Here is a 27694-nt window from a genome sequence, read left to right on the forward strand (position 1 = left end):
ATCTAACATATCCGCGTATGACGTAAGCGAAGATAAGTACATTTTCTAAGGATATTAGTAAAAACTTTGTATCTTCGATTATATTTCCATTCCATTTTTCACTTTTTCCCTTCTTTTTATTTCACTTTTTACCATAGTAACACCTACAGTTAATACTTCTTTTCCCTGAAATACGTAATATGTAACGAGCATTTATATTGTTTAAAGCGCACTTAGTAAATCTTCCTCGACGAGGATGGGAGTGGCATTCACCGCTCTTCTGCCACCACGCATCTGCGGTATAAAAGCAACCCGCGTTGCAGCACGCTTAGTTTCATTTCGAAGTGGCCGATTGTGAAACGCATTTTCAGCGTGAGTACCACAATCTGCGCAATCTACAAAAAAAAAATTGTTTCTTTATTCGGACATAAATACATTTTATTTTCAAACAAATTTTGTGCGCGCGTGATCTCGTTAATATTTTGATTACAGTTCCGTTAATTAATTAAAATAATTTTTTGCGCTTCGAATAAGTGTTATTAAAAAACAAAAAAAAATGCAAAGTTAATAACGTGTCACTCCTCGCTCCTTTTTTTTCCATCTGACATCCTCATTTTTATTATTCCAAATTGTCAATTGAAAATATTAATTTGTATTGTACACCAACGTGTAATTAAAAAAGAGAATTAATATTGCTACGGATTATTCGACGTTATTGAAACGTAAATTTATAGTGCGCTACGAAATTACTAAGTTCTCCACAAACGTTGCTCCATTTTCGCGACTTGACCTCGACCATTAAGGAGAGATCGGATCGACGCTCTTCGGACATCGCTTTTGATACGCGTCAAACTCTCGCCAATAACCAGGTTCTCGTTTCTCCGCGTGTGTTACTCTGCGGATCTTACATTGACGTAACACTTAAATTGCTTCACAATTTTTTCCTTGAACGTGGCGCGAGGTTGATGAATTATGCACAAAGTTGCAAAACTCTCTGTAAAAAAATTATAATAAATACACATAAAATGTGCACTACATAGCATATTGTATAATACAGAGTTTATTTAAAGTCTTGAATATATTAGGACAATATTATAATATACAGATATAAATTTAAATCGATTATATCACGATGCTGTATTTAAATTTCATGTTCTCGAATCGTTACGTAAGTGTAAAGTTTAATAATCTCTTCTCCTTACCTCCAGATGGGACTTCACACTATAGTTTTGGCGACGTTACTTCTGGTGGGCGTGATTACGGCGTATCCACAGAAAGACGGGCAAATCTTTAGCAATGAGGCGATACGGCAAGCTCAGAACACCTACCTTATCCCTAAGGATGCGACAATACAGAAGGTCCAAGAAGGCATCGAACTGGCTGCTTATGAATCTATTCCTGGGGACCAAAGGATCAATCTCTTCGAGATCTTGGGCGATCACGTGCCACCAGAAGTGGTGAACAATCTTCAGACTCAGATTGATCAAATAGGTCGAAATTAAAGTCCCCTGCCTTTGCGTTGTCGTTGCCATCTCTCGTCATCGTCGTGTAAAAAATATTCATGAAAAATTATCATTAAGTGCCTTTGTAAAAAAAAAAATATTTATGATACAGCTATCTTCCTTTTTCTGTATCTTGCTTTTGTATTTGATAAAACTCTTTACGCTGTAGATCTTTCATTTTTCATAAATAAATGTATGATAAAACTGAGCTTAAGTATATTCATTACCTCCATTATGCATGTCCGTTATTCACAAACAGGGAATAGCTCATCAATAACAGAATAGCATATCAACATAATGTATGTAAAAGAACCCTATAAATATCGTAATGTATTTTATGTTAAAGTTTATGCGTAATTTTATTGGCTTCTAATAGCATTTCTGAAACTGTTCAGCATTAAAATTCACATTCGTCAAAACACATAGTCTGCAATCGTGAAATTAATCGCATATTCTTTGTAAGGATCCCTTAGTTTGAATTATGTATGCTGCTAGCGATATATCACAGAGAAAGTTGCAGAACTACTCATCGAAGAAGCGTACTTTCACTTCTATTCACCATGTTATTGAACGCGGCTTTTCTGTTCCACCGTTTATTTCACAACACGGCTAAATCGAAAATTTCAGCACAATCAAGACGCAATGGAGTTGTGAGATCATGCTTTTCTCGTCTTCTGTTCCGCTAATTTTATTGTCTCATTATTATCATACATATTTAAATTGAGAACGAGAAGTCTCGATTAATACTTTTTTTTTTCTTTTTGTTCGTAAAACTTTCACTTTCATTCATATATACAGCCATGTGTATGTAAATGAATTAAATCTACCAGAAAAATCGTTATATAACAATGTACAGTTTAATCTTCTTATGCTATCTGTTACAAAAGTTTAATAAAAAATATTTATCATGTTTCTTATTCCATTTTCTGTTCCTACACATACATTGTACTCAGATCAGATATATTTTAAAAATCTATAATACTACCATATAATAATAATTAATCGTTTTTAATAATAAGTGGGGCATTTCAATAAAAACAATCGTTTTCATGTATCAACATTACATACATTTTGGAATATAAAAACCACAAATGACATTTGTACATTGACATTAAATAACTTAAAAAAGGTTTATTGTGTCATTACAAATCTGAGAACTATGTAAATGAGTTCCAAACAAATTCCTATTTATTTCGGTTAACTTTACCTTTCAAAAATCAATAATTTCTTTTTTTTAGTATGCATAAGTAATGCACGAGCTCGATAAAAATAATTGCCATGTATTTTCAATTCTTTAACCATTCAAATCGTGTAAAAAACATTTAAAACGCATTACTTTCTCAAGCAATAATTAATATTATAAAGTAAGTATTACAACCAATAAACAAAACACTTTTAAAGTACGCAAAAAATTTCGGCATTTAACGAGCAAAGAAAAACTAGGTCTTATAATTATCGCATTTATTAGTAGTACATTATCTTGCATTCGTTCTTTTTCTTCACTATCCATAATAATTAAGTTTTATCGCTTATATATTAATGTTCTATATTATAGTTCTTAGCAATATTCCTTACAGATATAAATTTGAGTATCTTTCATACATTTTTTTTAATGTCACAGCAAACTATGAAACAGACTTTTCTAAACGATTGCTTCTTGATAAAAAAAAATGATAATTAAAATAATAAACAGATACTCCAAATTTACTTCATAGATTTATTTATTTTTATCTTGTATATAAGTCACGGAAAACTTAAAAGAAATAAAATCCTCTTTTATATTATCGAATATGAAATGGAATGAAATATGTTTAATCTTAGAAATATATTAATGTTAAAAGCGCAAAAATTATAAAACCGAAAAAACCCATACATCCTTTTCAATATTTTGTTGGATAACAAATAAAATTAAAACATAATATATATGAATGCATACCTACATACTTGAACTTCGTACAAAATTTTATTATATACATGAAAAATGTCAAATATAGAAATATGAGAATATTAATATAGAGGATAATACATCGATACTTTAGGTCACATTTTTATATACTACAGCAAACTAAGTGTGAACGAGCGTCAACAGATTTTCTGGTTGCTTAATGCAAGAAAATGTACTATTTTTATAAATTGTTATACCTTAAGAAAGCTTTACTTGGAATCAGCATTTGTATCATTTCTTGTGTACTCTTTTCTCAGTGTGTAAATCCTTTTCACTTATTTCCTGTAAAAATACATTAACTAAATATGCAACTAAGACCTAATTTCACCAACGATCGGTTAACTATCTGAGTTGCAACTAATATTTTATAAAATTAATGTTTATTAATTTCTTTTTAATATTATATATAGTATTATGTATTACCCTTTATTATTTCTTACCTTGATCTTTTAGATGATCTATCACCTTTATCCGAACTCTGCTCACGAGAACGTTTCTTACTACTGGACGAAGAATGTGATGACTTATTTTTATCATGTCTATCGTGTCTGTCACTCTTTCTGGGGCTAAACAAACGAATTTCAATTAAAGCAAAATCAAAAACATAAAACTTATCTGTAATCACCTGTGTTTAGATGATTTTGAAGGAGACCCCTTCTTGTGTGAGCCCCCACTCCGAGATCGATCCGATCTTTAATTATTAAGCATAAGACTCGATATAATTTCGTAAAAAAATAGAAATTTATTTTACAAAGAAATATTTTCCGAATTATTTATAATTTATACGGGATTATATTTACCTGTGTTTGTCCGATGACCGTCTATCCTTACTGGGTGAGCTTTTACTCTTTGAATTCGAAGAACTCTTGTGCTTAGAATTATGTCTTACATAAAAAAAAAATTTTAAGTTAATATTAAATAATAAGAATATTAAAATATTAAATATATGTATGCATACCTATCTTTTGATGGAGATGGAGTATGTCTTCGGTGTGCTTTCTTTTTTTTACTAGAACTATAATCGTCACGATAACGTTCATCTCCTCTTTCTTTGTCTTCCTCAGCCGCTTCTCTTTCTAAATCTGACCAATCTTTTCCCGATTCTTCGGAAGTGCCTAATTCTTCTGTTAAAACAATATAAAAAAATATAGGGAAAATACAATAAATTATAACATAAAAATAAGTTGTTGGCGATAAAGTACCTTCACTGTCAGAATCTTCAGAAGCTTCAGAATATTCGGAATCATCGTCAGATTCTTCTTCAGTTTCGAAATCGGATGGCTATTAACAAATAAAATATATGTTTATAAATTTTACATTTTTTAACAGTTTTATTTGATTAAATATCAAACCTCATATGCATCATCTTCTTCCTCTTCTTCATCATCAACTTCTTCATTTTCAGCATCACTTTCTGGATCTAAAAACGTCCATCCTCCGCTATCAAAGAATCCTTCAGGATCATCTGTTATAGTCTTCATAATCTTTGTCCAATTCAAAGACTGGACACCCTCCGAATATCGAATGTCACACGAACTAACAAATTATAAATTTGAAATTATATGAATTATATTACTTGAAAAAATTGCCAGCTTTGTACATTAAGTAACAATGTTACTTACTTCAACCATTCCTTGACATGATCTAACATGTTCATAGGAATAGCATTTACCATTGCTACCTTTCTATGATAATCTTTAAAAACAAAAATCATATCAAAGTTCTTTAAATGGAATTGTACTCTTTCAAAATGAACCAATTCAACATCTTCCAAAGTAATGACAAATGGAGGCTAAAATTAAACGTAATATTAATATATTTATTATGTCTATTATCTTCTTTGCTTTTAAATTGTGTTTTACAATAATTACCCATTCTGTGAGATTAACCAAACATCCACTAGTTGGTTGAAGCAAGACAGTACTCCTGTATGGTGCACCAGGAAATCCCAAATCTCGAAAAGGCGTATCAAATTCTATTTCTTGCTTCGTCATTCCTTCAACCTTAATGCAACACAAATATATATTATTATGCGATAGAAAAAAAAATGTAAAGTTAATAAAAATGAAGTTAATTAAAATAAATTTATACATACCTTTTCACAAAAACTTTTAAAAGCAGTTTTTAATTTATGTCTTAGTTCTCGTTCCGATTGTTCAGCTGCGAGATCGTCGCGATCATGCATGTGTTGGTGTTTACCTAAATCTGTAGTAATTTCGCCGACTTCGGTATAAAACTGCACATCTACATGTTTCTTTTTTCCGAACATAATAGCATGCTAAAAAATACAAATATGTGTAAATACACGCTTACATATTAACGATATAGTAGATATACAATTTATATTTATAAAAAAATTTATATTATTTTTACATAACACTTAAAAAAATATTCAAGATGAGAATATGATACATACTTTTAAATGGAAATGAAGCAATATAATCATTTCACCATCACATGGCTGGAAGAAGGCGTTCTTAATGTTATTGTAAAGAATGTCTACTTTATCGCCGCGGACTGAAGTATAGCGGAATCCATTTGTGTGAGCTTCTAAACCACCAGTCATTCTTTTTGTAACAATATTCGGTCGAATGTATAAGTCTTTCAACTTTGGATTGCCTTTATTCTGTGATAATATTAAGGTGTCTTGTTTCACAAGATCCTCTTTTTCCCTTTCTTCCGCCTCCCGATTTTTGAATTTCTTCTGGACTTCTTTAATTAGCCTAAAAGCTGTATTTAAATTTGACGACGGTGCGGAAATCTCGCCAGGCTCTTTGGTATTTGTGCTCCGATATGTCACTTCCTTAACAAACGTTGCATCAGGCTGAGGGTAAGATCCACCTTCGTTTCGTCCCATAGTAGCGCCAGGATGAAAGAAATTTATTCGCAGATACGTATAATCTCCTTCTACCGACTGTGAAATATTCTTAATTGTTGATATGTGAAAAGGTACTGGAATACCGGCAACAGGCAAAATCACAGTTTCATATTTCTTATCCACAAATAATTTCAACTCCTTTACTTCCGGCTCGCGTGGCATGTGACTCAAACTTTTGTAAGATACTGTCGATTTGCGTATTTTTTCCTCTTCCTTACCACCAGACTGCTGAGCCAATCGAGCCTTAGCGATTTCATTCAATTGCTGAGCTAATTCTTTTTGATGTTGTTTTCTCTTCTCCTCTGAACTATGCTCTGTTCTCAATTTAGATTCTATTACAGCTGTTCTTTTTCCACGTCCTAAAATTTCTGGTTTGCGCTCGTTTTCTTTTCCACTTCCTTCTTCTTCGTCATCCTCTTCATCTTTTACGTATATACCTATATTTTTCACTTTCTTTTTTGAAAGTGTTAAATTAGTAGCGGGCTGATCTTCATTCACTATAACCGTATCGCCTATGAAAAGAGCATATGTTTTTCCCTCTTTATCGGTGGCTTCGGAATTAGTAAGATTTGCTAGACCGACGTTGATATTAAACACCATGCCTTTCTTCACTACTGCATGAATTTTTGGACCCAGTAACAAAGAACTTTCTTTAAACTCAATGCCCATAGCAAATCCAAAATTTTTAGTTAAATGATTTAACATTTCTGGTTTCTCATCTTTCACAAATTTAATACCAGCTTCATATACTTCACTTATTTTTGTTCCAGCAATTAACTTTTTCAAGATCTCTTCTTCCAATTGTAACAAAAAATTATAATTTTCCTAAAACAACATATCATAAATTATATATAATTTTTTTGTAATAAAATTTAAATGATATAACGTTTTTATATTTTATACGCACCTCAATCGTTTTTGTGGGATTAACCAATAATGTTCTCACTATATTTGAACAATAGGATTTGTAACGAGCTCCCAATGAACAAACAATAACACCAAAATGAAGAGTAGTATTTTTATCACTAACGGCGCTAAATTTAAGTGAATAATTTCCACCGCTTTGTATAATTGCAGGGTAACACATATCTACCTGCGTAATATCTACTCCTGTTACATATTTCTTATTTGTAATAGCGGTATCTACACCTTCTGCCAATTTTGAATGTTTAACTTTCTGAAATAAAAAAGTACAATGTTTTTCACATATTTTTTTCACACATTTTACTAATATAGCTACATAATCTCATAAAGAATTAAAGAAAATTACCTTATCAGAGTCTATAATTTCCATTATCTGATCTTTAAGGTATTTGGTAAAAACATCTACAGATATTGAACATGCTTTCTTTACAGTAACTATCTCGCTTTCTTCTTTGGGGCACATAACATAAGCAGCTGCAGCACTAACATCCACCTATATAATTACAAAAAAAGATAGACTTAATATTTTGTTAACTTTAATGTATATTTGTAGTAAAACTGCCATTTCTGTTTATTTACCGTATCAAAGGACTCATTCTTTAAAGCAGCTCTCCATGCATCCATGAAGGCACCTGGATAATTTTCTTTCGAAAATACTCCCAAAGTTTTGCCATTTTTACTTTGTTTCATTACTTTAATGAGTTTTGCAAAATTTTCCTTATCTTCATCACTCTGAAAAATTTTAACTATGTTATTGACATATTCAATAATAAATATCTTACATAAATTGTACATTATACATACCCTATCTCTTATGTGTAATTTCACAGGTGGTACACCGGTATCTTCAGAATTATGATTTTCTACTTTTCTCAAAAATTCAATTTTCTTTTTACTGGCCAAAAAATGAACAGAATCCTCTGACAATATCATTATAGTATCCGTCAGCTCATAACTAAGCAGCCATGTCTAAAACACATATACTTTTACATAAATCTACAAAAATCGACTTTTTTTATTAAACATTTCTAACAAGTTAATATTAAGTCATTGCTATATCTTTGAACCTAATATATAAAAAATGTATATAAGTATAAGGTAAAATATCTAATTACATAATAATCTTTTCAGATAAATAAGTAAATCAAGATATATACAGAGTAATGTTCAACTGTAAAAAAATTAGTACAAGTCCGTCTCAAATATATCGCGATATAACAAACGATATTTTTGGTTAAAATTTTCGAGCAGGAAGGGTGCATACCTGCAATGCTATAGACTTGCTGTAAACGATATCTTCATCCGTGCCGACAGCGGAAACGAGGCAGTCCATTTTACCGAAACTGTCATCGGTGCCGACCTCGCCATCCTGGTGAAAACAAAAGATTGTATAAAAGAACGCAACAGTTTGGCTTACCGGGAGCGGGTAGCGATTATTCGACCATTCGGTTTACCTTCCACGCGGCATACAAGCGCTTCATGCGCCGAAAGAACATATCCTTGTCGAGAGATACGTTCGCCATGGTTCGGCGTTTGGATTTCTGGCGTCACACAAACGCACACGGCCACGGGCCTCCAGTTCCCTCTAAAACAAAATCGTAATCAACGTCTGCGTTGTAGCGAACGAGGGGCAGAAAAACATTCAGAAGACGCGTAGATAGTTTTAGCGCAATCACATCTTTCCTCCGTTATAATTTTCCCGTGTTTTGCGTGCCGGTACGCAGGTCAGAGTATCACGTGAATTCACCCGCCTACCAAAAACGATGGCACATCGACCGTGAGAGACTCGCGCGAGCACGGAGATGGCGGGATCAGGAAGGATTTATAACCACAAACCTTCGACACACGCAATGCTCCGGCCTGCGATGCCGCGAATTGTGACGCGAGAACCGAGAAGGCGTCCCGCGCAGAAGGTTGTGAAACCGACCCGCCGATTGGCCGATCGTCGGGAAAAAACGGTTACCTTCCTTTAGAAAAATGTCCCTCTATTGGTCGCCTGACGATCACTCGTGACTGTTTTCGAATCGCGGCAAAGTTACTGGAGTCCTAGTGACGAGTCAGGTATTTTAGTTCATGGCGAACTTCGCTATGAGGCGTCACCTGTCTTTGCCTCCGAAAAAATTGACACAGTAGTGCGAACTGACGACTGGTCGGACAGATATTACTGATTTATTACCGAGGAATTTAGTAGTACGTCTCAGAGACTTGCCGCTGCCGAACATTTAATTTAAAATAAAATAAAATAATACAACGTAAAAGTCAATTTGATAAAAAAACAGACGTTGAACGTAAAATATAAGGCAGGCTCGGCGGGGATGAAAATCAGGTCGATAAGTTAGGGCCGCTGCTGCGGGGGCCAGCGAATTATTGCACGCCAGTGTACGCAAGCAAATGCATGTATATACGTTCGCCGCACCTGAATAGATCTCGCATTATCCGGGTTATATATTCGTAGGCCCCCGCGGAATCGCGGAATGCTTTTTATTCTGTGACCAAACGAACGTCACACGCACGCACGCACGTCCGCTGCACGGGACGACCGATCCGAGCCTTCCTCGAAACGTTACCTTATACGTTGGTAAGAATGAGAGAAGCGGGGTCGTGGAGAGTGGCGGATTAGAAATTTGTCGGCGGGGCGTCGTGAAGTGCGAATTCGGTCTGCGGGACTGCCCGTCGATCTGTCCCGGGTAAGAAAAGAAAAGGAGAGAAAAGACGAGGATCATGCCGCACGTCCACGCCGTGCACGGATCCGTACGATTATGAAAAGGGGCCTGGTGCAGGTCTGGCCAAGAGCACGATGCCGTTCTGAGAGAGAAGCGCGGCTCCCGGGGCTCGTATGCACACTTGGAGCAATCCCTCGTGTCCCGCGCACAGGGTTTCACGACGATCGCGAGTGAAACGTGTCGCTCGTATCATGAATGTAAGTATATATTTGGTCGAGCTGACCCCGACGAAATCTCAAATTAAATTATCCGGAGTGCGTGTGTACCTTGCTGCGAACGATTGTACGTCTGGTCGGGGGAGTGATTTTGCATGTTGACTCGTACAATAAGGTCTCTCATCTTATTGCTACATAGATATATTTACTATTCGAATACTCTCCTCTATAAATTTCTTTTTTTTTATTTTTTATTTTAATACATATCTTCTGTTTCGTGATAATTATATGTAAACATGTAAATATGTCTGTTAGTGTTGATGCTCTTGTTTGGAAAGAATTGCAAAATTTAATTATGCAATGGTAATTAATTCGATAAAAATCCTGCTCTCTTTCTCTTTCATATCTAAATTATTTTCAGAAAGTTTCCATTCTACATTATTCAGAAAACTTCATTATGTAACACATTTTGGATTATTGTCTTAAAAGTTGATGCTATTTTAACAACATGACATTTATGGAATGTAATTATACTTTTATATCTACTGGTGATTTGAAGTGCTAATTAACATGAAGTTCTTTTTGCAACACATTTTCCTTTAAGCTGTACTTTTTATGCCTTAAGTGGCACATAGACAATTTAAATTTTATTTAAAAATTGAAAGCAAGAAGGAAAAAGAGAAATGGGTAAACATTTTTAAAAAGTGCAGCTAAAAAATACTTTCTTTTTAATTAAATCTCAAATTAAAATAGGGCATACTTTAATTGTTTTGACTAATTGTTATGAGTAATTATATATTTGGTTGAGGTTTAATTTTGCATGCTGACATGTTAATATTTACAATTTAAAATGCTAATTTAACATAAGGCTATTTTTATAAGAAAAAAAATTTTTTAAGTATATTTTCTCATGTTTTTTAATTAATGTATTCATAATTTAAACTATAAAAAATAGGGAACAAAAAAAAGAAAAGAAAACGGTGTGTACAGAAACTGTTGAGCAAGATATAAAATTATTGTGTGCTGTATTTTTTTTCTAATTTTTGTTTTAATTAAATTTTTATTTTTAACACAGGTGGCCAACATAACAGAGAGGCGGTATCGAGAAGGTGGTTGACACGCCTTCATATATTTGAGATGATCGAGAGTGTATCACGCAGAGCGTTGAGTGGCTCCAGTGGGAGCTACCACGTTCGTGGTGCTGAATTAGCAAGAAATCGTAGACTAAAATCTCTATCAGCGACCGTTACTTTCTTAGATGATACACAACATACATTTCAATTAGATGTAAGTCTATAACAGTCTTTTAGGAGAATACTTACATTTAAGCAAAAATAAAAATGCACATATGTGTTACAGAAACGAGCGAAGGGACAAGTTCTATTGGACTTGGTGTTTCAACATTTAGAACTTATTGAAAAAGATTATTTTGGTTTGCAATATGCCGAAAATGGAGTTAGCACAACTATTTCAGCGTCTGACGTAATGGTAATATGTCCTAAAAAATTGTATAAAATTATTTTATTATATGTAATTATTTTAAATTATTTTTTATTTAATACATACAAATTTTGTTAATGAATAATAAAAGAATATTTAATATATAAAATTATTAATCTTTAATATTAACATTTTTAGAGATGGTTGGATCCCTCTAAACCTGTAAAAAAGCAGATAAGAAGTAAGGGTAAAGATCTTATTTCTTTATTAAAACATCCGCAATTATGTAAAAACTATTTTTTTCAGACGATTATATTATATTATATATATATATATAAAACATATATTTGTTGGTTTCAGGTGGTCATTTCTTTTTTAGAGTAAAATTTTATGTATCTGATCCTAGTAAACTGCAAGAAGAATATACGAGATATCAATTCTATTTACAAATACGTAGAGATATACTTCAAGGAAAACTTCAGTTGCCACCTAGTACTGCTTGTTTAATTGCTAGTTATACAGTTCAGTGTAAGTGTATTAAAAAATCTTTTTATTCTAAGTTAGAATAAAATATACTCAAGTAAAAATAAAATTAATTAATATATAATTTTTTTTTATTTGATATATATATAGCCGAATTAGGAGATTATCATCCAGAAGAACATGGACCTGGTTATCTTTCACAATTGCAATTGATACCTGGACAAACGGAAGAAATGGAAAAGAAAATAGCAGAACTGCATAAATTGCATAAGTTTGTATTTTTTTATTTTATTTTTTTTTTTTTATATACTTAATGTAAATTTTATAATTTCTTTTAATATTAAAAGTATTTTTTGTTTTAGGGGACAATTACCAGCTGATGCAGAATTTAACTTTTTGGATCATGCCAAGCGCTTAGATATGTATGGGGTGGAATTGCATAAAGCAAGGGTATGTAATTATATGTATATCAGATCGTAAAACATTTTTGAAAAATTAAATTAACATTAATACATATAGATATTTTATTTGTCTTTCAGGATTCAACAAATAAAGAAATACAATTAGGTGTAACGTCAATAGGTCTAGTTGTATTTCAAAATGGTATAAAAATCAATGTATTTTCTTGGTCAAAAATTGTTAAAATTTCTTTTAAAAGAAAACAGTTCTTTATACAGCTTCGACGAGAACAAGTAAGTTTTATTATTCATTAATTTGTTTAGCAAATGTTTTTGGCACTTTTTCGAATTAATTTATTTATGTTACAGTCTGAAAATTACGATACGTTATTGGGTTTTAACATGCAAACTTATCGTAGTTCTAAAAATTTGTGGAAAGCTTGTGTTGAGCATCATACCTTCTTTAGACTACACAGTCCGAAAATGCGACCAAAACGGTTTCCTCTTACGTTAAGTAGTAGATTTACATATTCAGGACGTACAGAATTTCAAACAGTTGAAGATGGGAAGCACAGAGCACGTGTTGAAAGAACCTTTATACGGTAATTATAACGATTGGCAATTTAATATTATCAAATATAAATTTTATAAAAGTTTTTTTAATCGATTTTTTAACATTTAGATCTCCTAGTAAAAAAATTGGTCACACGATTACAACGGCATCTGTTACTGAAGACAAAGGAAAACTGACAATACCTCCTGGAAGACCTCCACGATCTTATGACAATAAGGTTCAGTCTCTCGGTGCTCGTGAACCTCGTCAAGCATGGGGTGAAGGAAATCCAAGTGATGAGTTAGTTACATATATTAATATAATATAAAATATTTCAAAATTATATAATTATTTTTCTCTCAACAGTACATAAATAATTAACAAATAAAAGATTAAGCAAACAATTAAAAATTTATTTACGAAGTTTAAATAAAACAAATGCTAATTTTTCTTAAATATTTAATATCATTTTTTTTACGTCATTATTTGCATAATTCGTAAAACAAATTACTTTAAAAGTAAAAATGACATGTAGTTGGCGTTTATTTTTATTTAGCATCTTTAGTTTCATTTATCTCCTCTTATAGTGAAGGTGGTTTTTTATCTTTGAGGGAAGAAATAACAGGAAGCTACACGCAAGGTGGAGCGTTTTCTCCAGCCTTAGGATCTCGAGTGTTTAGTTATGCAGATGATGATACGACTGCTGAAAGAAATATTTATGACTTGCCAGATTATAGCGAACCTACTAGTTCACCGGCTCCACAAGTATGTGTGCCTATCGAAAATATAACGATAGTAACTAAATAAAAACTGAACTATTTAATAAATGTACTCTTATTATTTTAGATATTAGAAGATGGTTTAGTAACTATATCTTTAACACCAGACGAACAAGGTCGTTTTGGTTTTAATGTGAAAGGTGGATTAGATTTGGACATGCCCATTTTAGTATCACGAGTAGCACCAAATACACCCGCTGATCGTTGCTATCCAAAATTAAATGAGGGAGATCAAGTACTTATTTATTTAATATCTGTCTTTATCATTATTAATCTAAATTTCTTTCGTGTATATCGTTTAACAAAATTTTTCTTTATACAGGTAGTTTACATAAATGGAATCGATGTAAATGGTTTATTACATGAACGTGTAGTGAATTTAATACGGCAATCACGAGATCGTGGATCTGGTGAGCTTACTTTAACTGTCAGACCTAACGCCCTATATAATGCATTGGCTGGAACTGATGAGACATCCGAAGAAGAACCGCCTTATAGGTACATAACTTTAAATTATGCTATTTTATAGATATTACACTCTATTACATTTAATTAATTTAATTTATTATAATGAATTGCAAGGTATGTACCTGATGCACCTCATGCAGCAATTGGATCTGATGCACTGGCTCAATCTATGTTATTGCTTGCGGATGGTTTAGCAAGCGGTGCTCTTATCGCGCAATATGAGCAACTGTATAGAAAAAATCCGGAGCTTACATCTCTTGAATCGAAAAAACCAGAAAATCAATCAAAAAATCGCTATCGTGATATTTCGCCATGTAAGTTACAATTTACTTTATATAAAAATTAATTTAAAAAAATTATCAGATTTATTTATTCAAAATAAAAGAGTTATTAAAATTATTTGTGATATATCAATTTTATTTTATTTTTTTTTTTTTTAGATGACGTTACTCGAGTAATTTTGATGGGATCTGCAAACGGAGATTACATTAATGCCAATTATGTGAACATGGAAATACCAGGTTCAGGCATTATTAATAGGTATATTGCTACGCAAGGTCCCTTGTCTTCCACCGTTGCCGATTTTTGGCAAATGGTTTTAGAAGCGGGTAGTACACTTGTCGTTATGCTCACAACTTTAGTAGAACGCGGTCGGGCGAAATGCCATCAATACTGGCCAGCGTACAATGAAACTCTCACTTTAAGGAATCTCACACTTACATCAACTGCAGAAAATGTCGAAGATACGTTTATTTTTAGAGAATTCATACTTCGCGATGTTAATGTGAGTAAAAAAATAATATAAAAAAAAAAAACTAGTATCATAGTTTCTTATATTTTTAATACACATATAAAGTATATTTGATAATATAGGAATGTGCGTACTTTCTATATATACATACATCTATATTTTTGCAGACTGGAGAAGAAAGAGATATAACGCATATGCAGTATTGCAGCTGGCCTGATCACGGAGTGCCCAATGATTGGCGACAATTTACTACATTTACAGAACGCGTTAGAGCAGCTCGTACTGGAATAGTCGAACCTGCGGTTGTGCATTGTTCTGCTGGAATAGGACGAACTGGCGTATTAGTTTTAATGGAAACTGCATTGTGTTTAATTGAAGCTAATCAACCAGTATATCCATTAGATATTGTACGCTCTATGAGAGATCAAAGAGCGATGATGATACAGAATGCTGTAAGTTTTATTTATTCTTATCAATTTACATTTATTTAAATAATACTAAAGATTGCAGAGTGCGCGCTTCGTGCACGTTATTAAATTAGGATATTAATTAATTATATTAATAATTACAATTGAGGGATCTACAGCCTACGGCGTGTCGACGATTTACTTACCTTTGTATCTTTCGGTTAAGTTAGATTATTTTCCATCCATCCTTCCTTCCTTCCGTGGCAGTATTCTGGGTTATCCTGACGTGTTATAGCACTTTAAATCACTTGACATTTTATTACACTGCTTTTTTTATAATTATTATCACTAACACTATTACTCGATAGACGAACGACCGAAAAAATAACAGTGGATTATCGCAGCGATTTTTTACGATTAAAATTAAAAAACGCGATGAACGATTATTTTGTTGGATAAATTTGCATTTACGATATTTGTAGCATCGCTTAATTCTGCCGGGTCTTCACTCGAGTTATCCTCAACCTCGACACAAGAAACTGACTACTGATATGAAATGTTTCCTTCACTTTATCTTCCTCAAGTTGATTTATTTATTTGAACGTAATATTTTTTTTTTTTTTTTCAGAGTCAATATAGATTCGTGTGTGAAGCAGTCCATAAAGCCTATAGTGAAGAGATAGCCAAGCCACTTCCAGAGTTTAGTAGATGAAAATAAAAACTCGAGATGAGCAGCATTTTGTAATTATACCATTTCTTTTATCACATCTTGCATCAAGCATCATGCCATTAGAAAGTAGTTTTATACTTTGACAATAACGTATAATATATATATATATATATATTTAATATAGCATATCCTAGTAAAAAAAAGCAGATGCTTACAACATATATCTCATTTATATGTAGCTGAGTCCAGTTCTTACATTATTGTAAAATGTCTTTCTTTGTAATTTTATTATACACAAAAGATCTATTTAGTATTTTAGATTTATTTCATTTCTTTATACAAAACTATGTTTTGTACAAAATGTGATCATATTTTTTTTTTGTCGCGAGTATTAATGCTTTATAATAATTTAAAATATTTCTATGAGACATGCATTTAGAAAGCTTCAAAAGAATGATATATACTATGATTTATTATTAAATTTATGTAATTAAAAATGTATTTTATTTTATACATATACAGATATAATACATATAACTCTACAAAAATTTATTTGTAGATTATGAAATAAATTATAATTATTTAAAAATTAATATATTTATATAGATCTGCATATAATGCTTTATTTTTTATCGTTTTGGATATCTTATAGAAATATTTTAAATTTAGTTTAAGTAAATAAATTTTAGTATATTTTATTAAAGCAAAAACTGCTATTATATATTATATAACAACCTTAACATTAACTTATTTAGATGATTTAAAATTTATTTTTGTTTCTGCGAATGTTCGTTTGCGTGCGTTTATCATTTATTGTAAATCTTTTAATTTTGATTATCACTTCTTTTTTTTCGTAAAATTAACAAAAGATAAAATAATATTAATACATAATTTAATACATTTATATTACAAATTTGAAGTACAATTATGAAAATAATGAACATAAAGTTTAGATACAATGACTTAAATAAAACAAATATTCTGCACGCAATATAAACAAAATATATGTAAATTTAATGTAATGTACTAAGTATTTAGTAATCACGTCAATTGTTAATGGATTTGAATAAATTTTGTAATAGTAACAAACATTTAATAACTAATGAGGATCGAAAAGGAAAAGATGTAATAGCTAATGTCTTGATATTAAATTTGTGCTATGCATTAATTGATTACAATTTTATCAAAGCTATTAACAGTTAATGTAATCAAATTTTCATGAATTTGTAATTGCGTAAAACTTTGTCCATTATCCACATAAAGAAATAATCATATAGGAGGTATTTAAAATTTAAAAACACAGAGCGAAGTACAATCTACAATTCTACAACATTGGCAGCTTGCAGGCAAACTATATCCATCACGGATAAATAACATTATTATATTCGGAAAGAATCAAAAATTTATGTGAAGGCATAAAAGTTCTGTCAGTTTATTTTTGTATAATATTAAGCAAACAATTTAAATACTTTAATAATGTCACTTTTACCTAAAAACGTTACATATTTTTTTTTTTAATATGCATATTGATAAAAAAAAATTTTGTATAACCGGTTTTCTCTAGATAAGTACTATTTCAAAATAATTTTTTTTATTATTAATAGATGTTTATTGTAAATGTGGGGCTGTAGTTTTTCTAATAGATATTTATGCAATTTCATATATTATTTATTTTTTCATAATAACCGGATGGATATACTAACATATAAATTTTTTCATATAGTATATTTCATAAAGTTTTTAATTTTTTAGTTAATTTTACGAATCTCAACTTTTTTTATTATGCTTACTGGACTCTTTAATAATACTTATATAATACCTCATCGTATGTATTAACACCAGCATTTTATAATCTATTTTTGTATTACTACAAATTCGTATTACAATAAATATTATTGAAACAATAATCTATAATCTTTCATGCGTGGTCAAAAGAATAAAAGTTATCGAATAGGTACAATAACTTAATCTATACGTTTAACCTGCTCTTTCACTTTTGCAAAGCTTTTCAATCAATTAGACAGAGATTAACTTGTATTCTTTTTACAGTGCATGAAAGAACGAAAAAATAAAAGGATATCTATATTTACAACTATATAATCGATATATGATAAATCTAATTCGACAAATTAAATCAAAATTTAGAGATTATTTTAATATATAAGAAAAAAAATGAAGAGACGCCATTAATATATATCATAAAATATGTACATGTTAGAAAACAAAACTTATATATATAAATGTGTGACTTACCTTTCCTTGTTTTATAGTTCGTCCTGCAATATTTTTGCTATCTATTTTATTGCATATTATACACAAAAATTAACATTAAATACATACAAATTTAAAAATTAATTAAATTTATCAATATATTAAAATAAAAAAAAACTAATGTTGTAAAAGAGGTGCAAAAAAATATGCCTGATAAGTATGTGGAAAAAAAAGTTTCCAATATATACGGCAAGTAAAAGAAAATAATGTGTAATGGATTTTAATATTTGCAAATGTATATGAAGAATTATACGTAACAGGTCCACCTATTATTTAATTTAAGTAATTATACAACTGTCTGTGTAAACGTGATATGCAATTCTTCAAATATTTTTTGTCTATGTAAATAAAAATATTTTTAATTAAATATGTTATTATTTTAATTATATATGATAGATTGTTGCGTAGAGGGATATACGATTAAAAAGCTGATTTAAGATAACTGTTTAAAGCAGCTTAAAATATCTGCACTCATAAATTAACAATTTATTAAATAAAATATTACAACACGGCATTTAGTCTTGCTTTTTCAGCAATTAGTTACGAGTGTAGGTATCTCACATGGTACTTTAAGCACCTCATACTCCTTCAAATGTAATTTAAATATACACTCGGACATTAATTAAATAATAAAAATAAAGCTGACATTAATTTTCGCGACAGAAAATAAGTCAAGCGAGAGAATTAATCTGCATCGTGGAAAAGCATCAATAATAAATCTGTTTAAGATATAATTTGTTAGAGAAGTTGTAGCTGCAAGTTACAAGAAGATTTACATATTAAAAAAAATGGTCCTTCTTGACCAGGTACATATGTTGAAGGAACAATATGGTATGTTCCTGCGGGTACGTCTTCCAATTCTAAATATACAAATCCAGATCTGTAAATATAGAAATAAAGATAAAAAGTAAGTATAAAATGTAAAACAGAAACAGGCGGTAATAATTAATATAATTGAAAAATTAAAAAATGAACTAACAACGGACTTAATTGCTTTTATATCTGTATGAAATTATCTTTCATTAAAATATAATTTATAAATAAAATGATTGAATGAAGTACGAACCTAAATGGTCCAGAGCTTTTTGTTTTAAATGCAGTTCCTGCATTTGCGTCGTTCAGTGCAACGATGTTAATATCAAAACCTATTTGGTACTGTTTAGGTCCTTTTAAAATAATTAACAAATAATTAGTGTTATTTGCACTTTCAAGGACTATTTGATATCGCGGATTATTTACATAAGTAGAATGATTGCCACATCCTCCTGCGGTTATGTTGTTCCATTGACCCGTTACCTATGAAAAAAAGTTAATATAAATTAATTAAAAATAATGTAAAAAAATATCTAGAAAAAATTATTCAGTTTTTATAAATAGCATACCTCTTTTTCGTATTTATAAAGTTGGGGTATTTTCCGTAATATAAATGGACATGTTCCGTACGCGCGCAAGGTATAATAGATAGTGTGTGTTTTTTCGTACTGCGATATAACTAAAGTATATTTTGTATCACTTTGGTCATCGAGTTTGATTTTACACAAGTAATGTGGACTGTTTATTCTCACACCATCAATATACGGTGGTGGATCATCTAATTTTTTTTTTGTTTTTTATTATATACATTAATGACAGTTAAAAATAAACTAGGCAAAATTGAAATTAATTAATCTATTATATACTTACATGGATAATATACCTTTTTTCCATCATTACGATAAATTAAAACTGTAATATATTCTTGATTTTGTCGAAAATCTGCTATATCTGTAATATGTCTTGTAAGAAGTATCCAAATAGCACCAGATCCTCTACTCTGTACTTCTAATGAGAATTGTGGATTGTCACCAATGTTGTATGCATCTCTCGCCGGTCCAATTCCAGCTTTCCACATTCTATAACAAAATAGAATTACATCGAATATATTTGTTAAATTACAAATAAAAAAAATGATAATGACATGATATAAATTTAATAAAAATTACATACTGATGTATACAATAAGTATAATTAAATAATCCTGGATTCCAGTTTAAATAAAATACATCGAAGAACCGACATATACTGTCATAATCAATCCAAAAAACACCATTATCAAATACTGAAGCAGATTCCGGATCGTAATTCAAAGTTTCCTTCAAATCCTGAGTCCAATGTTTTATGTCAAGTTCCGAATAATTACCCCTCCATCGCAAATGGGACCATGGATTTTTCAATTGTAATAGTCTTTCCCCCTGTATTAACAATGTGCTTAATATAATTTAAATATATATATTTCAAAATTAGAATAAATGTAAATAACTGTTTCTTTACATTAATCTTTCTCACGTCAAGGACGGCATATGCATGACTAGGTACAAGGCCAGTACGATCTGCATCCAAATCTGACAATTCTCCAGTGGCTACAGTGACTAATACATCTCCTTTATGCAGTCGTGTTAGTAATACATTAAATAAATTATCCTTATTAAAATCTGGTTCATTTGGTCTTATTGCCCATCTTTCAGGTATCCAGCCAGTTAAGGCATGTAAATCTATGTTCTGTAAAAAGAAATATACGATATTTAAAATATAATAATAATTAATAAGCCTAACGAGTTATAATTAAATACTGCAACGAAAATAAACCCACACTATTTGATCCAGGGAAATCATAGCCTCCCATTACTTTCATATAAGCCTTTTCGAGTAAAGAAATCCATAGCTCCCCACGATTGCTAGAGTAGGAACAGAGTAATTGGTTGTATCGGCTTACAGGCAGAAGGTCATCTATTATTACTTTACGTGGAATGCCATTGATGTGTAGTTTCACCATGTATTTTCCTAACATTATATGTTCATCATTTCTAATATATAATAAATATTAAAATATATGCATTTTATGCAAGATAAACTCTCATATAAAAAATAACTAAATGGTGCTTTTTAAATGTATCTTTCAACTATTCTGATTTAAAAAGGCTAATAAGTGTAAATATTTAAAATTATATTTGTGTAAGAGTCGAATAACAACCTAAGTATGAGCACTAAATAAAGTGCTTGTATTAAATGTATATCTTTTTTAGCGGCAACTTTAAATTAAGATTACGATTTATCGTCAGTTTTTTTTCCAGGTGTCTCGGGCCCTGTATATCTTTTTTAATGTAACTAGTTTAAACATTCTGAGTGTATCACACAGAATATATTTATTTAATAATACTTATATAATAAACGAGTTCAATTATTATATAATTACCAAACGGATTATATATTGGTTCCTTGTTTTTATTTTTAGGATAAATAATAGATGTTATAAGTCTTCGTCCAAACTTTTTTTCGTATTGAGCACTCACAGCCAAAGAAGCAACGAACGAACAATCAGAAACTACCTAAAAAAAAAAAAACGTTAATAAAGCATACTGTAGTTTTAATATTTTTTAATTTAATAAGTTAAAAATTTAAGAATAATTTTAACATTTGTTACGTTAATATATCTTACTAACAGTCTGTTTTATGCTGAAGTAATCAACATGATGACCTATGACCATTTTCGGATCGGAATATAATTCTTCTGGTCGACGCCATGCAGCAAAATCAGGCTTTTGCTTTGGAGCTAGCTCTAATAATCCGTCTTTATCAGTAAATGGAAAGGCATATTGAAATTTTTCAGCAAGATCGATACTCATAAATGGTACAAATTCATTATCATTTATATGAGAACCATAAAGCAGTACTTTTTTCTCCTCTTCAGTATAATTAGTACTACCACCAGTTACTTTAAGATGTCCACTGCTTCCTCGATGAAGCGGAGATCTAGTATTTCTTGCTAAAATTTATTTTAATAAATATGTTATATAAATGTGCTTGTCTTAAAAAATTTATATACTACCTGGAGGAACCGTTGAGGGTGCATTTACTGGCTGTTCTGACTGTATTGATTGTTTACTATCTGGAAAACTACTTTCTGGTACAGATGGTAATTTAGCAAGACTTTGCATAACACCATTATCCTCAGTAATTTTAATTCCTTTCAAAGTTTCTGCCCGTTCAACAGCAACTCTAACAAGGTTCGTCAGTTTAGCTTTCACTTCTGTGTCAATGGTTTTCTGTAATATATCGTGTAAATTAAACGATAAAAAATTTTTAATTATGTAATAATAATACCATAGCAGAAAGAATTACACTTACTGCGCTAAGACCAAGTTCGGCAGCATCGGTATATAACTTTACGGCAATGTCTTTCAAACCTGCTTCATCTGCATCTAACGCTTGATTCATGAGAAATTTACATCTCTGTAATTGGGATTGATGTAAAGGTTCTGGATTATGACTTTTTTCTTCTTCTTCATGGACTAAAAATTAAAAAAATAAGATCTTCTGTCGAAAGCACAATTCACGTTTATAAAAAATATTGAAGTGCTTACCAAGACGTTGTATTGACGAAATTCTTTCACGATACTCAACTAGCTTATCCTCATACACACCATCCGATTGTAATCTAGTAAGAAGTTTAATAGCGATATCATAATAATACAAGGCTTGCTGGAATTGACCATTACTATCAAATTGTACTGCTCTACGAGCAGCAAGTCGCGCATCATCCAAATTTTGCGTCATTTTAACGAGCAACAAAAAGAAATTGACTAAAATCCAAATTCATTAAGTGGTTTGTTGCTGTGCCTTTAAATTAAACAATTTATCTTCTCTTTTTTTTTTTTTTTTTGGTTCCTATTCCGATTTTCTTTAAGCCTATTAAAAGAAAATATTATTTTAAATATATTTTCACTGATATATGATAAGTACTAAGAGCCAGATAAGGTATCCATACGTGTACTGCGAGCATGCGTCATACCTCAATATTTTTTTATATACACCACACAATACATAAACAAATTTACCTTTAATTTTACGTCCAAATTTACGAGTCCAACGATGCCTGATTTTTAAATAATATGATCTCTTTCCGTCTCCTTGTCAATTTCATCTCAAGTTCTACTGACTATCAACATTCATTACAAAACACAATGAAAATTTGCCTTAATCTTAACAACAACACTTTCTATTACCTTTTATATACATATCAAGTACACATACGTGCATACATACCAAGTGCGGATAACACTGAAAAGTCGGAGCAGGTTGGAGTCTCCAACTTGGAGATCGAGGTTGACGTATCTCGATTGTGAATGGAATTAGACTTATTGTGACATTTGTGACTTATTTATTAAAACAAAGTGAGTAAACATGCAGAAGATTATAGGAATATATATATATATATTTTTTTTTATCTATAGCTAGTGTACATAATTTCTTTTCGTAAAGAACAGCTGGAGTTTAGCGCGCGTTGAATTGATATAATAGGTTAAGTATTTAATCGAGAAACGATAGTATTGCCGGGTTTAGTTTTGATATATATAGGACAGATTAAGATATGGTGCGAAAAATTAACAACTTTTGAATTAATCCTTGAAAATTGACGAAGACGAACATTATTGGGACAAATAATATTAAATGATTCTTTGCGATAAACAAGTCTTCATAAAGACGCTAATTTTATTAACAAATTTAATATTCAGATGCACTGTTGTATTAATTACAGGAAGTGGTAAGGATAACGAGAAAAATAAAGAAACAATATTAAACACGACGTATGTCGTAAGTAATAATGAATGAAAAAATTCCACAAAGTACATGCGTGCGTAAGTCTTTGGATCACTTGTTGCCAGAAGATAAAAGCCAGGACTTCCTGACTATTAAGCAGGAAACGGAATTTTTGAAAAATACCCAGAGTTCACAATTTGAGGAAAATAAAGTCATTTATGTTCAATTGTTATCAGAAGAAAAGGATGAGAAAGTTAAACAAGATATTAATTTTTCAGATATCCTAGAGACAGTAAGTTTCTGTTATTTATTTTATCTGAGGAGTCAACCACTACTTAAAAAGAATGTATAGTGTTTGCTATTTTTGCCACACGTTGTTACATATTTTTAATGTATTGCACATATTGTCAGTAGTGCCTAATTACCGCGAACGGTTGACCCCTCAATTTTATCTACATTCTAATAAATTAAACTAATATTCTAAATTATAGAAATGGCATTGAAATTAACTATTTAATTGAAGAGTATTTTTATCTTATTATTATTAATTAAATATGTAAATATAATTTAATGTATTTGCATTAGAAATTTAATTAATATTACTGCATACATTTGTTTTCAGGACCATCAAACGGATTCTTCAAGTCATCTGCCCGAAAAAATCGCTAACATTTCTGAGAAATTATACAATAAAGGATGCATTGATGTAATAGAGATGACAGTAGAGCCAACGTTTAATTATAAATACTTTCTCGTTTATCAAGATCAATTTTCCAAGTTTGTTGTATTAAAAGCTCTTCATAGCAACACAGCCAAAGAAGTTGCCGCGAATCTTTTAGATGTATTTGGAATCATAGGAGCTCCACGGGTGCTACATAGCAGCAGTGGACGTACATTTACTGAACAAGTTGTATATGAAATACGTTCGCTGTGGAATGATTTGTTTATATTGCACGGAGACATATCTAATTGTGAAATTAGCCGCAGGGATTTTAAAAGTTTGCTTCAATCTTGGATGAGAAAAAATCCAACTAGGACCTGGTGTGAAGGATTAAACTTCATACAGATCGTTCATAACTCGACGTATTGCTGTCAAAATGACAAAGTTCCGTATGACGTATTGTTCAGGCAAAATGCACGCGAAAACTTTCAAGGTATGGAAAAAGATATGGAAGGTATGAAAACAGAAGAAGAATGGCTCAAATATTTGTCAAATAAGGACGGAAATGTTGCAGTAATAGAAGACTTGAAGAATACATCGAATAGAATCAATGTAATAATAATACAGTATAATGTAGAATTTATAGAATATAATGATTGAAACTATATTATATTTCGAATGTTTCAGCAATGTGAAGAAAATGCACAAGGTACTCAGAAGGCACTTTTAAAGACCATTATCTGTAGTAACAACAAAAGTGAATCTCGAACAGATGATGCACACACAACGAACTCGATATCTATTGTTGAAACAGTCGTGAAAAATGAATTGAAAGTCGAGGAAGATACTCAGTCCCTCAAGTGTAAATATTGTCAAAAACAGTATATGAAAATAGGACATTTAAAGAACCACATAAAAATTCACAAAGTAAAAAAGATTCTTTGCTGTAAGCTGTGTAATAAAACATTTGACATTCCGAGATTGCATGCGAAGCATATGAAACAATCACATGGGCAAGACGAAGGAACTGACAAGAAAAAGGAAATGCCAATCGGTAGAAATACGAGAAACAACGCCAATGCATTAACGGCCAACAGAGAAAAACCTGTGATTCAAGTAAAGCAGGATACATCCGATCCCGAGATTAACAAAGATTATAATTCGTCACTGGAAGCAAAAGATTCTTCCGATAAAATCAATAATAAAAGCTCGATACAAAGGAGTAAACGGAAATTACCTGCAGAGACTCGTGTCTCAAAAATCCAATCTTTACAGTGTACTTATTGTAAGCAAAAATTCAGCTTCCCGAGTGTGCTGGAGAGACACATGCGATCGCATACGAACGAACGGCCGTACATGTGCGATATATGTAATAAGAGTTTCAAACAATTGGGTCATCTCAGTCAGCATTCACTAACTCATCACGACTATCGTTCGTTCCAGTGCACAGTATGTGGTATAAAGTTTGAGTCGCTGGATTTACTGAAGGAACACGCGCATACGCACAAAGATGAGATGACAAAGACTGCGACAACGACGACGGCGTCGAAGTCACGCGATGCTTACCCTAGTATATATCGTTTATTCGAATGTGATAGTTGCAAAAAGGTATTCACGACGAAGAGCGTGCTCGAGAGGCACATATTTACGCACACGCAGGAACGCCAGTATGACTGTAAAGTATGCGGGAAACGGTTCAAGCAAGCTGGCCATGTCAAGTCGCACATGCTGGTGCACACGGGCGAGCGTCGCTTTCAATGCACCATATGTTCAAAACGCTTCAGTTTATCAAATTCGCTCAAGAAACACATGTACGTTCACAACGGTGAGAAACCTTATCAATGCGACGTATGCGGCGCACGTTTCCTTGAAAAACGCAACTTGAACGGGCACTTGCTAACACATACCAACGAACGTCCGTATTGCTGCAAGATCTGTGGTAAACGCTACACTCTGGCCGATACTCTACGTCGTCACGTTAGTGCCGCTCACGAGGACGGTCGTACGTATCAGTGCGAGATCTGTGCCAAGATGTTCAAACAACTGGCTCATTTATCGGTGCATAAGAAAGTGCATAACGATGAGCGACCGTTTCAATGTCATCTGTGCGAAAAGAACTTCAAGCACAAGAACGTGCTGAAATCGCATCTGGCGATCCACGCAAACGTACGGCCGTTCGAATGCGACGTGTGCAAGGCGACGTTCGTCAGGAAGACGAATCTGCAAACACACATCTCGTCCGCGCACATGAACGAACGGCCGTATATCTGCAACATCTGCAATAAACGTTTCAAGCAGATTAGTCATTTGAATGGGCATGTTGTCGTGCACAGCAATCTAATGCCCTATAAGTGCGATTACTGCGACCGCAGGTGCAATCGGCTTGATAACTTAAAAAAACATATGCGCTTACACGTGAAGAAAGAGTAAAACAGCAGTTATTTCGGCGAGTTGAGATCTTGTCATAAATACAAACTCTCGCGCGAAGTTCTTTTAATATATAAATAGATCTGCATCTTCTATATGAACGCTATTTGCAGACATTGATATTAATATGAAACATGGTCAAATATAATTTTTCTATATTTTATCGTAATAACTATCAAAATATAAATTTTTGAGAGAAATTTCTATGTGATAAGATCCCAGATAACTGAACGATTGAAGTAACGAAAAATATCGCTGTGGACGACGTTAATTATGTATAATACAACGTATATCAATTGAATTCGTATGTACAAATTGGATTTTTATAATATAAATTTTTTTTAATAATTAGACTTATAGACAAAAAAGAAACAAATTAACAAAACTATTTATATAGTCTTTTTCTAAATAATACTCATCGTTCTATCATTGCATTAAAGAGGCATTTGTGCGAAAAAAAAACAGATTTTTAAACAGTATTTTGCCATGCATAGATGTAAATAACTCATTGCTCAATAAATAACTTAAAAATGTTAAGGTTTTGTATTTTTATCTACAAATATTGAAGGAAATAATACCTTATCCAAAAAAAGCCGAAATAAGATATACGCGTTGAGTAAGTCACAATTTAATAATAATTATTCGTACCTTCGCTTGCAGATAACATCTTTTCGATATTACATTACCCATGTCCTCAGTATTA

General features: G+C 31.5%; 5 protein-coding genes across 12 annotated transcripts; 3 read left to right on the top strand and 2 right to left on the bottom strand.

Annotated features, from left to right (window-relative positions):
- The first annotated feature begins 243 nt into the window (after window positions 1-243).
- On the top strand, window positions 244-1689 carry LOC139105452 (uncharacterized). Its single transcript, XM_070661563.1, has 2 exons — window positions 244-351; window positions 1188-1689. Exon 2 carries the CDS (start codon window positions 1188-1190, stop codon window positions 1479-1481), a length of 294 nt encoding a protein of 97 aa, XP_070517664.1. The 5' UTR covers window positions 244-351; the 3' UTR covers window positions 1482-1689.
- A 1052-nt stretch (window positions 1690-2741) lies between these two features.
- Window positions 2742-9180, bottom strand: Dre4 (SPT16 homolog, facilitates chromatin remodeling subunit dre4). Of its 4 annotated transcripts, none has more exons than XM_070661514.1 (18): window positions 9065-9180; window positions 8683-8813; window positions 8493-8597; window positions 8033-8197; window positions 7808-7960; window positions 7575-7721; window positions 7212-7481; window positions 5843-7129; window positions 5522-5704; window positions 5298-5429; window positions 5049-5218; window positions 4779-4962; window positions 4629-4707; window positions 4385-4550; window positions 4227-4310; window positions 4052-4117; window positions 3867-3992; window positions 2742-3708 (listed from the first exon to the last, which is right to left on the bottom strand). In XM_070661514.1, exons 2-18 carry the CDS (start codon window positions 8749-8751, stop codon window positions 3702-3704), a joined length of 3393 nt encoding a protein of 1130 aa, XP_070517615.1. In that variant the 5' UTR covers window positions 8752-8813; window positions 9065-9180; the 3' UTR covers window positions 2742-3701. The 4 variants fall into 4 exon arrangements, with proteins under 4 accessions (XP_070517615.1, XP_070517613.1, XP_070517614.1 ...); XM_070661512.1 differs by having other exon boundaries at window positions 8984-9093; XM_070661513.1 differs by lacking the exon at window positions 9065-9180 and adding an exon at window positions 8905-9048.
- A 361-nt stretch (window positions 9181-9541) lies between these two features.
- On the top strand, window positions 9542-18965 carry Ptpmeg (protein tyrosine phosphatase Meg). 4 transcript variants are annotated; one of them, XM_070661519.1, is made up of 17 exons: window positions 9542-10148; window positions 11182-11393; window positions 11466-11594; window positions 11745-11793; window positions 11907-12074; window positions 12180-12300; window positions 12392-12479; window positions 12569-12721; window positions 12797-13029; window positions 13110-13280; window positions 13568-13745; window positions 13827-13994; window positions 14082-14257; window positions 14342-14541; window positions 14668-15011; window positions 15146-15430; window positions 16014-18965. In XM_070661519.1, exons 2-17 carry the CDS (start codon window positions 11244-11246, stop codon window positions 16095-16097), a joined length of 2697 nt encoding a protein of 898 aa, XP_070517620.1. In that variant the 5' UTR covers window positions 9542-10148; window positions 11182-11243; the 3' UTR covers window positions 16098-18965. The 4 variants fall into 4 exon arrangements, with proteins under 4 accessions (XP_070517620.1, XP_070517617.1, XP_070517619.1 ...); XM_070661516.1 differs by lacking the exon at window positions 9542-10148 and adding an exon at window positions 10155-10630; XM_070661518.1 differs by lacking the exon at window positions 9542-10148 and adding an exon at window positions 10155-10630 and having other exon boundaries at window positions 13592-13745.
- LOC139105436 (calpain-7) lies at window positions 18789-23515 on the bottom strand. 2 transcript variants are annotated; one of them, XR_011546190.1, is made up of 14 exons: window positions 23201-23513; window positions 22727-23051; window positions 22491-22654; window positions 22192-22408; window positions 21806-22128; window positions 21559-21691; window positions 20956-21146; window positions 20637-20864; window positions 20313-20557; window positions 20010-20218; window positions 19709-19917; window positions 19566-19622; window positions 19393-19492; window positions 19067-19206 (listed from the first exon to the last, which is right to left on the bottom strand). XR_011546190.1 is itself a non-coding variant. In XM_070661534.1 (13 exons), the coding sequence occupies exons 2-13, from the start codon at window positions 22917-22919 to the stop codon at window positions 19065-19067; spliced, it is 2484 nt and encodes an 827-aa protein (XP_070517635.1). In that variant the 5' UTR covers window positions 22920-23051; window positions 23201-23515; the 3' UTR covers window positions 18789-19064. The 2 variants fall into 2 exon arrangements, 1 of the variants encoding a protein (XP_070517635.1); XM_070661534.1 differs by having other exon boundaries at window positions 18789-19206; window positions 19393-19622; window positions 23201-23515.
- LOC139105434 (zinc finger protein 493) lies at window positions 23424-27453 on the top strand. The gene is made up of 4 exons (XM_070661532.1): window positions 23424-23536; window positions 23902-24195; window positions 24526-25176; window positions 25252-27453. The coding sequence occupies exons 2-4, from the start codon at window positions 23968-23970 to the stop codon at window positions 26992-26994; spliced, it is 2622 nt and encodes an 873-aa protein (XP_070517633.1). The 5' UTR covers window positions 23424-23536; window positions 23902-23967; the 3' UTR covers window positions 26995-27453.
- Window positions 27454-27694: the final 241 nt, after the last annotated feature.

Source organism: Cardiocondyla obscurior, linkage group LG09, assembly GCF_019399895.1.
Source record: "Cardiocondyla obscurior isolate alpha-2009 linkage group LG09, Cobs3.1, whole genome shotgun sequence".
In the NCBI taxonomy this organism is placed as follows: Eukaryota; Metazoa; Arthropoda; class Insecta; order Hymenoptera; family Formicidae; genus Cardiocondyla; species Cardiocondyla obscurior.

Excerpts from the sequence above, each read along its gene's own strand:
- LOC139105452 (XM_070661563.1), top strand. The coding sequence starts at position 1,188 with ATGGGACTTCACACTATAGTTTTGGCGACGTTACTTCTGGTGGGCGTG.
- Dre4 (XM_070661514.1), bottom strand. The coding sequence starts at position 8,751 with ATGGCGAACGTATCTCTCGACAAGGATATGTTCTTTCGGCGCATGAAG. Across the intron at positions 7,130-7,211 it reads ATCCCACAAAAACGATTGAG|GAAAATTATAATTTTTTGTT; the intron begins GTGCGTATAAAA and ends ATGTTGTTTTAG. Across the intron at positions 4,708-4,778 it reads AAGAAGATGATGCATATGAG|CCATCCGATTTCGAAACTGA; the intron begins GTTTGATATTTA and ends ATTTGTTAATAG.
- Ptpmeg (XM_070661516.1), top strand. Across the intron at positions 12,480-12,568 it reads TGGAATTGCATAAAGCAAGG|GATTCAACAAATAAAGAAAT; the intron begins GTATGTAATTAT and ends TTTGTCTTTCAG. Across the intron at positions 15,431-16,013 it reads CGATGATGATACAGAATGCT|AGTCAATATAGATTCGTGTG; the intron begins GTAAGTTTTATT and ends TTTTTTTTTCAG.
- LOC139105436 (XM_070661534.1), bottom strand. The coding sequence starts at position 22,919 with ATGACGCAAAATTTGGATGATGCGCGACTTGCTGCTCGTAGAGCAGTA. Across the intron at positions 22,655-22,726 it reads TTCGTCAATACAACGTCTTG|TCCATGAAGAAGAAGAAAAA; the intron begins GTAAGCACTTCA and ends TTTAATTTTTAG. Across the intron at positions 19,918-20,009 it reads AAAAAAGGTATATTATCCAT|ATGATCCACCACCGTATATT; the intron begins GTAAGTATATAA and ends AAAAAAAATTAG.
- LOC139105434 (XM_070661532.1), top strand. The coding sequence starts at position 23,968 with ATGAATGAAAAAATTCCACAAAGTACATGCGTGCGTAAGTCTTTGGAT. Across the intron at positions 24,196-24,525 it reads TTTCAGATATCCTAGAGACA|GACCATCAAACGGATTCTTC; the intron begins GTAAGTTTCTGT and ends ATTTGTTTTCAG. Across the intron at positions 25,177-25,251 it reads ATACATCGAATAGAATCAAT|CAATGTGAAGAAAATGCACA; the intron begins GTAATAATAATA and ends CGAATGTTTCAG.